Source organism: Phaethon lepturus, unplaced genomic scaffold (genome assembly GCF_000687285.1).
Source record: "Phaethon lepturus isolate BGI_N335 unplaced genomic scaffold, ASM68728v1 scaffold31106, whole genome shotgun sequence".
Taxonomy (NCBI): Eukaryota; Metazoa; Chordata; class Aves; order Phaethontiformes; family Phaethontidae; genus Phaethon; species Phaethon lepturus.
Window position 1 is genome coordinate 49,186 of NW_010548944.1, and position 9,604 is coordinate 58,789.

At 37.3% G+C, this 9,604-nt stretch overlaps 1 protein-coding gene across 1 annotated transcript in view; it reads right to left on the minus strand.

Moving 5' to 3' along the window:
* The window catches only part of ATP10A (ATPase, class V, type 10A), a gene marked incomplete at its 5' end in the record, with an annotated part of 45,160 nt that extends 36,071 nt beyond the window's left edge, over window positions 1-9,089 (minus strand). Inside the window, 4 exons of the mRNA XM_010290137.1 lie at window positions 4,191-4,443; window positions 6,175-6,308; window positions 8,746-8,877; window positions 8,983-9,089. Of these exons, the coding sequence (XP_010288439.1) occupies window positions 4,191-4,443; window positions 6,175-6,308; window positions 8,746-8,877; window positions 8,983-9,089 (626 nt within the window). The remainder of the gene's footprint in view (window positions 1-4,190; window positions 4,444-6,174; window positions 6,309-8,745; window positions 8,878-8,982) is intronic.
* Window positions 9,090-9,604: the final 515 nt, after the last annotated feature.

The following is a 9,604-nucleotide window of genomic DNA, read 5'->3' on the forward strand; positions in this document are numbered from 1 at the left end:
AAGAACCTTTGAAGGAGACAACAGAACAGATTTAAGAATGCAGGTCCCACAGACGTAAGGTGGGAATTCTCTTCACCTGTATTTAGAATTCTAAACCACAGAGAAATAGGCACGTATTAGACAACAAAGGTAGATGTCCAAAAACAGGTCTGATGAATTACATCCCACAAATGCTTAATTTTCTCCAGTAACTGTAAAGTCACTAGATTACTATCTTCCATACATCTAAAGTTAGATTCCTATCAACATAGTCTCCGCAGGGTCCAAATGGTCAGTGTGAATTCCCATAGTTTGATCCCGATCAGTGCATAATCCACCACCAACATATTATAGGTGACCTCAACAATGATGAAGCTTGCATCATGGAACTGTTGCTGAGTATACTCACACTCTCCCTCAGCCTTCACAAGCGTTCCTGGATTCCTCTTTGGTGCTAAGCTTTCACATAGCAGTACCCATGAATAATACTTTGTACTACCTCCAGTTGGCCAAGAGATTCTGTCCCATACTGGTGCAATTTATTGGCTCTATTATTCATGTTTTTGTCACCTCTTGTCTCGACTAAAACAATGCAATCCTCCTGGGCATAGCGCCATCAGCCTCATAAGAAACTTAGAGCTAATAGAGAATTCTGGAGCAAATTCATGAAAATTGCCCCTTATTCCCTGTACTACCTTAAAAACAGTATTAAGTCTTGTTCAGGGTTTCAGTTTTTATTTTAGAAGCATTTAATTGCTTCAACTCTGCATAAGGTCCACATAAGCTTCTGTAATGAAATCCATGATTAAGATGTCCACGTCTGATGCAAAACAGAACTCTCTCTCATGATCATAAAGCTCACCTTTCACATGGGGAACTTACATGGGTTTGTGGAACAAATTTCCAAAGAAAGTAAGGACACTCCCACCACTCAAGAAAAAGACATGCCGTTTCAAATATGCCAAATCTAACACAGTGTAGTGTATGCCTTTTACGTAGCCCTCACACCTAAATAAATTGTGCACTGCATGCATAGGGAGAGAAAGAAGGGGAAAGACCAAGCTACACATCAGGAAAGTGACATACGTTGCTTAATGCACTAGTGGAAGGAACTCTGATGCGATGATGACAAATGTAGTATAACCACCCCTGTAGAACAGAAAAGAACGGGATAACTGCAAAAAAAACTTAGGGAGAAAAGCTCATAATAAAAAAAATTCATAGAAGCTATGCACAATCTGTTGATCGAGTAATTAACAGATATGCAGCAGTCCTTGATTATGCAGAAAAAATACTTCAACAGAAAATTAAAGTTCCAAAGTGGGAAATTCAGCCTCAATCTAGCACTGTAGGCATGACTTTCCCCCTCTGTGTGCATGCATGGCTGAATCCCAGAATATAGGGCCACTAGATGACTTTAGCGGAAAACTTGCCAGAACTTCTTAGTATGGGGAAAAAGTGTGTTACATCTTAGCCTTGATCGTGGATATGGCTGAACAGAGCTGTTCTGATTGGAATTTCTCCCCCAGAATTCATGCCTGAGGCAAACATCTGGCATGGAAAACTTGAACCAAATAGTTAAAGTTTTGTAAAACTATCCATAGCTGAAAACAGGATCTTATCATGAGAAGGGTCAAGCAACTGGAATAACAGGCACAGCTACCCAGCCACAAATGACAGCAGAATGACAAACTTAGGCCAAAGAGCTCAGAACAACGGTGTTTCTACCCTGAGCTATCTGCTTTTACAGTAGAAAATGACCTGCTATCTTCAGCTTTTCAATCTTGACCTGTGTACAACAATGTTAAAATAATTTCTTCATCTAAAGCACTACTCAATTTTATTCCAAGTAACAAACCAGTATGCCTCAAAAATTACCTAGATAAGTGAAGAAAGACACAGATCATTTTTGAAAGAGATAAGAAAAAGCAGATGCATTTTACTTGGTTTTCTTGAGTATATGGCAGCCTCAGATCATTTGTCAAGTGAAAGATTTTAGAATTTTCTAATTCATGAAATCTTCAGCAAAACCTGAAGTGCAGAGAAGGATGGCATCAGTTATAACATATGTCCCAAAACCTCTGAGAGGAATTTGGATATTCTGGTATAGACATAGAAAAGTGGCTGACAAATCATTTGCAAGTAAGCACACAGTAATTAAATGTTCTTGATGCACTCCCTAAAACCAGAAAGAGCTGCAATAGACATTTTACTATATCTAAACAAGAAGGTTTCAGCATGAGAAAAGATAAGAGACGGTTAGAAAAACAGACTAGAGAATAGAGCTAACAAAAGACTTGAATGAAGAATAGTTTCTATTGTATTATTAATCCTGATTATAGGTAACAGAATTGATAGAAATTATCACCATTTACATACAAAATGACAGAAAGACCTATTTTCTGTAGAGGAGAAAAAAAAAAGAATAAAATACTGTGTATAAAATATTGTGTATAAGTTAGGTGTCAATTTAAAAATTGTATTTGTCAGAAATTTTATACTGACTGGAGTTACAAGAAAGCCCAAGCACAGCGATATGTGAAAAGAATGACCAAAAAAAGGATCAGTTTACTGATAAAAGTATTTATTTGATACTTCTGTTTGTAGTGAAATTCACTCTGCTTTCATTAACTTTTATATGGTAATCTGAAATCATAAGAGGGAAGCATGCACAAACTTAGATTTCTGTTAAATACACTACATTTAGAGAAAAAAAATCTGAAACTTTGTACTCAAATTCAGGAGCCTGAGTTCAGCCTACATATTAGCTGATTATACCACGCTCATAAAAATACCCTTTCTGCCCTGTTTTAGTTGGCAGTACCAGCATCATTCCTGCAGAGAATAGAGTACACTCTGAAATCAGTATAATCAAGCAAACGACCAATGGCAAGGAAGAAGAAAAAAAGAATGAATAATCAGAGTCTCACAAGCAGAATTAGGAGTCCAGAAACATATTCTTCATTCTAATTCTTCTCTCTTTCTTACCTATAGTACAGAGGTAGGAAGTCACAGCTTCTCCCTGTTTAAGTTCTTCTTTCTGTAACACTGGGGTAGTAACACTACCCAAACACCTAGTTTCTTGAAAAAGCGTGCCTTAAATGGAAGGTCTCAGTACTACTTTAAAGTAGGAGAAAAAAGAACAAACCTTGCATAATCCAAAGCTTCAAAATATCCTTTTCCAATTTGGAATCTTATGAACTCTCTAAAGCATGTTTTAGATTTTCCTGTGTATTTTGATTATTTCTCTTATTCTGTATCTTATTTCTAAGCCGAACTGCTGTAAGTCTTCAAGGAAACTCTCTAATCAGTGATCTTTATATGTTACGTAGCTTAAGAAACTTATTTTTTGCAAATAGGAATACAATACTGTAGCTATCAATATTTTCCTGCATACAGAGTATGATCTGAAGAGTTAAGATCTGTTATGCCAAGAATGATAACAACAAAATGTTTGAGGAAAATAACACAAATTACAAACAAATGACAAAACAGGAAATTACTTCATAATTTTAAAAAGGTGATGAGATGACACAGGGATGATAACCCTCACATTCCCTTGTGACAAGGAGTGACTTTTTAGTGTTTCAAGAACCTGATACCTGGGGACATTCTCTCAACTGCGGTATTGATACAGCAGTGACGATAGATACCTTAATGCAGACACCCGTCACACAGGAGCACTGAAAAGAATCTAACAAAGGTTAACACAAAATATGCTCTTAGATCAGATTATGTTTCTTGTTAATATGAAAACCAGCAGCTTTGTTTAGATTTCTTTCTCATCACAAAAGGATAATCTCATTCCATGTATTCAATGAGACACTAATCTGGCTGTCTGTGTAAAACTGGTATTTTACACAGTATACTTCAAACATACCAAACAATTGCGCTACCAGTGGTACTATTCAAATTGCTTAAATTAGCCATGTGCTCAAGTGCTTTACTGGATCAGGAGTGAAAGGCAGACGCTTTAACTGTTTTGACAACACAGTGCAGATGTTACAGAACCTTTTGATAAGACTGTCATTGCCAGCTGAACACAGACATCAAATTATACTGATCTGAAAATAGCTATTATGGAGTTCGCTGAGTGGATACATGCAATTTCTTTAGTTTTCCTTTTTGATTTAAGATTACAGTAACTTGTCTATCTCCTTCAGATTGCCCAAAGTACAACTGTTAGATAGAAGACAAGATCATGAGCTCACCGTTATCATCATGGGAATACTCTATTCCAGAAACAGTGCATCTTCGGAAAACCATCTTGTTTTCAGTAAGTGTCCCAGTCTTGTCTGAAAAGATAAACTGCACCTGACCCAAGTCTTCTGTGATATTTAAAGCTCGGCACTGCAGCTGAGAGTCTGTTTCTTCATCATATAAATCTTTATCTTGATGAATAAAGTATACTTGACAGATTTTAACTATTTCAATGGATACATACAGAGAAATTGGAATCATAACCTAGAATACACAAAAAGAAAGAGAATTAGGAGAAACCAGAAGCAAGGATACACTGAATTAGTAAAACCTAGTTAATTTGTTACTAGACCAGAACGTAAAGTGGCTATGTACTTTAAACATGTACTGTAAAGTTATTAGCACATTTGAAAATAATTTATTTACTGTGTCAGATTAAGAAAACCTATGGTGAATTGCAGAGCTGAAATGCATTATTATGTCTAGAAGGGTGATTATCAAAACTTGGACAGAAGCAAACCTTTTTTTTTTGGCTATTAAGGTGAGATTGAAACTAGCTGGGAAAGAAAAAGAAAAAAACCCCAAAACTCAAACAGACAGTACAGTCAGAATCCTGTAAATGGGAAAGAATGGGATAAATTTATTCTCCATAAATAATAAACTGTTTACAAATTCACTTTGCAGGAATAGGAGAAACAAAATGAGAAGTGTAAACCTCTCCACAGGAATAATCTTTTTGGCTTTGGCTTTTGCACTGCAGATTATTTGAATGAAGAACACATTTTATAATTGCTGAAGAAAGAGATGTGAGAAGTTGTTTCTCCAGAAAAGATTTTCAACTGTTTCTTGAGAATTGTCAAAACTCCATGAAATACCTAATTTATACCTGAATTCTCCCCTGCAGATGTTTTTCAGGACAGAAATTCCTGACTGCATAAATTATTTAGCTTACTGAATTAGGCATGAGGGATAAATTATCCACATATGTAAGTGTGTCATTTAAACAGAAACTACAATTAAAGGTTGGTGTTTAAAGAATTCTGTGGTGAATTTTTTTACCCAATATCAGAACCCAATACCTCAGAATAAAAAGTAATTTAACTCATCCTTTTGCATTCCTTTTTATAAAGTAGTTGCTGCCTCCAGTAATAAAACCTCCTCTAGTGTCCCACTGGGCATACTTTCTAATGTCCCATACAGAATCACAGAATCACAGAATCATTAAGGTTGGAAAAGACCTCTAAGATCATCAAGTCCAACCATCAACCCAACACCACCAAGCCCACTAAACCATATCCTGAAGTGCCACATCTACGCGTTTTTTGAACGCTTACAGTGATGGTGACAAGTGACATGAGTCTCTGTTACTTCTCTTAACTTACCACCACCTTCACCATTCAATCTCTCCACGACCAAAAAACTTTTATCAGCATTTGTTATCTAGCTGAGATATGGAGTTGTTAAGAGCCATATCTTTGGAAAGCAGTTTAAAAAGTATACAACTTATGTTCATACCAGGACATTGTACCTGAAGTGGCACCCAGAGTCTTTGAGGTGTTGTTCCACAGTGAGTAGATGTGAAGCATAAAGCTTGTTTTCTCCCAGCAGGGCCCATTGCATCCTATCTCTTCCTACTTGTTTAAAATAAAATACCTGAGTCTTTTGCGAAAGGTTCTGAGATTATTTTCTTCTCCAGTGCCAAGGGAGCTCTGACAGCCTCCTGTGTGCATCAGTTTGTTTACTTTTCAGAGAAGTTATCTTTTTACCACTGCATAGACCACTTCTTTCATTTAATTTAGCTTTCTGGTTATATATTATCACATTCCCTATAGCTAAAATTTAATTTTAAAGTGACTAAATGTACTTCTTTTTAAAAAGTTCTTGATTAGCTTCTTACATGTCTAAGTGGTAGAAGGGGTACTACACATACTGCACATTTATAGCTTTATTACAGAAAACTATGAACAGAGGTGACAGCATGTACAACTTGGTTACCTGGAAAACTATGATCACTGTCAGAAATAAATATACTGAAGCTAAAACAGGAGACAAATATTTGCCATCAGGCCCTGGAACATCAAAAATTGGTTTCCTCTTCTCACCATATTGCCATACCCATAGGCCATGACCTGTAGAAGAGTTGAAAGAGAGAAAAATGCAAATTACCTCCAAGGGAAAATGCTTATGGTATGAATTTGTTCTTCGATTTGAGTTACAAGGAAAAGTGATATTTTTTCCTAAATAGTCTGCATGGCTTTTGAAAAAGGCCCCAAAACCATGTCTTTTTCTGCCTTGGGATTTGGAGTTTGAGAAAGGGGTTTGTCTGGCCTTAAGGACAGCATGCAAGAATCATTACACATAACATTATCCAAATAAAGTGAGCTGGTTAGTCTAAATTAGTCGTTTATGCTCTTTCTGTAATCAGCAGAGAAAACCAAGCTTCTTAAAAAAGTGATTCATTTCAGTGATATTTGATCTGTTAAAATGAAAGAACTCCATTGACTACAGTAGGTGTATCACTAGCCAGCTATCACTAAAGTAGCTTCAGCTGCATAAAGTCAGAAAAGACTTTAATGTTACTGTGTGAATCTCACCCACCATGTCTACAGAACTAATGAAATAACAGAATCAGCAGTCAAGAGCGTGGAAGCTGAGGAACTAAGAACAGAAGAAATTCCAAGCCTTGCTCAAACCCTTTTTTTAACTGATTGTGCCAATAACTAAATAAAGATAAAGGTTATTATTGTTATTTTGGGAAAATGACATTCCTGTTAAAGAGACAGAAAGTTGCCTTTTTAAGTAGAGCGCTAGGATTTGCTCTTCTAAAAGACCTAAAATGGTATGCCTGATGTTTTTAAGGTTAAAAAAAAGGAAGAATTCCCTCACAATAAGAAGTATTCAAACTGCCTTCCCTAGATGTCAGAAATCAGAAAAAAAGGACACAGGCCTACTTTAAAAGTAAACTTTTGTAAGCTACATCTGACAAGGTCCTTTACAACTTCATACATAAAACCTGTGCCAAACTCTTGAAAAATAAAAATAAAGTGAGCAAATTATTTTGTCTCTGTATTACCAATATGAGCATATCACCATACTGATGTCTTTATCGACGTCTGTATTTTTATTCTCGAGAGCAAAAATTGGAAGCCCAACACTGAGAATGACCTACATCAAGACTTGTTTTATAAATATCCTGACTCAGATTTTAAAAAGAATGGGTTAAGTGTCGTACCTCCACTACTTATACTTGCTCAACAGAAGGTACAAAAATTGCTGGCTCATACAGAGCTCAGCTTTACAGGTGTTGAAGCACCAGGCACCTTTGGTTTCCAAGGGCTCAAACAAATGTCTTTCCAGCTGTTTTTGGTTGCTACCACCTCCAGCAGTTTGCTCTGGCCCTCTGCTGGTGGCTTCTGTCCTTGTAGCAGAAGTGACAGAAGGGAAGGCGTGTGTGTCACCCACTGTGTGCCACCTCCTCCTGCTCGCATTCATGCATCTCGGGAGTTGCAGCTGCACTGAAGCCACTGCAGCTGCACAGCCCGCTGCCGCTGCTCGGGGGGCACCACCGCGGATGTGGTGGCAGAGGGGACAGCTGCAGGCAGCGACTCCCTGCAATTAAGCCTACCATGGCACTTCAGCCCTGAGGACTGGGCTCCCCAACACCGAGGCACTACAAAAGAGTGTCATGAACTCAGTGGAAACAAATATGCTGGCTGATTCACAGCTGGAAAAACTCATCTTTAGGCAGCACTTAACAATACCTGGAAAAAGGCACACAGAGACTTATTAACATGGCATAAGATTGTTATTAAACTACATCATGGTTGTTAGGAAACATTCTGGTGTTTATGCCGTGTGACTCACACACAAACATTACAGAACGCACAAACATGAAGGATATAGAATTCATGTGCCATATACAAAGAATCATTTTGGATGCCAAACGTAAAACTCAATTCTTTCTCATAAGGGAATAGAAAAATGGCCTGAAGAGTATTATCCTGAACCTCAGCATTTCCTTAAACACTCCATGAAGTCTAGAGAGTCTTCTACCTGGATTTATGCAGACTTAGACTTTTATTTATTTCTTCTATGTTAAAGCTGCAGCCTTAGGGACAGTGTGGCAATGTTGTACACTGTGCACTTGATTTAATCAACAGTACTGGGGAATAGCACTGTGCTAATTATGTTTATTCTCTGCTCATAAATTACTTTGTTGACTGATTAATGGCATGTTACACTCTACCACCTATAATTTTGAGGGGACTACATATAAAGTGGCTTCTTTTGGACTTAACATTTTTTGGATGCTATCAAGGGTAGTAGAATCTAAGCCTTCAGATCTCTGGTACTAATAGCATATATTTGATTGATGCTAAGAAGCTATTTAGACGAGCTTATCAGGACATCTTGATTTCAAAGAAGAAAACAGAACAAAAAATTAGACAGCATGGAGAAAGCTTTATGGATTTTATGTTTTGGCAGATACTATGTTTTTGATAAAGCTAAGCGCATGTATCCCAAGAGAGTCTGATACTTAAGTTTCTACTTTTAAAGAGCACTTACCGATGGCAGAAAATAGACACATGACTAGAAGTATGAGGACACACCAAAGGACATCGGCATTCATCTGTCTTTCAAGCTTACTGCGTTTGTAACGGGGTCCATTATTATTTAACAAAGCTTTGGTCTCATGCCCTGCAGAAGCAATTACATCAAATGATATCATATGGATTTTTGTTATTATTTTAAGGAAGGTATAAAAATGTGGTATACCTTTTCAGACAGAAAAACAGCTTTTACCTGCATAGATTACTATTCCTGCAACCTCTTCTGTATTTCTAATGGTACATCCACGTAACAAAAGGTTTTCTTTGAACAGTCCATCCTTTTTTCCACTTCTATGTACACTGCAGAAAATTTAAAAACAGAACAAAGCACAGCATGTGAAAACATTAAGCTTGTCAAATCATACTACTCTAATATAACAAGCCCAGGAAACATCTTCAAATTTTAAGAAATTTTGTCAACCTGATGGTGAAATACTTCCTTAGATTTTCCTCCTGGAAAGATTCTCTGGCAGACTTTGAAAACTGAGAATACCTACCCAGGAATCCCAGACATGCAGCAGCCCAGCTGGAGCAGTACCAGTTGCTACTGGATATACAAAGGTACTGGGCAAATGCTCGCTAGAGGCACGTAGGCCAAATCTACAGCATGTGTGCAGCTTATCTTGGGCTTTGGAAATGCATTGGGCTTTCTGTCCATGTGCAAACTGACTGTGCAGTCTCAGGTAATCCAGTCGATCTAAGAGCAGCTGTGTACTGCATATGATTAACCCACTGTTCACACAGTGTTAGCAAAGAACTCCTAGAAAGAAGGAAGATGCGCTAGGGATTATACACGTCAGTTCAGTGAAAAAGAA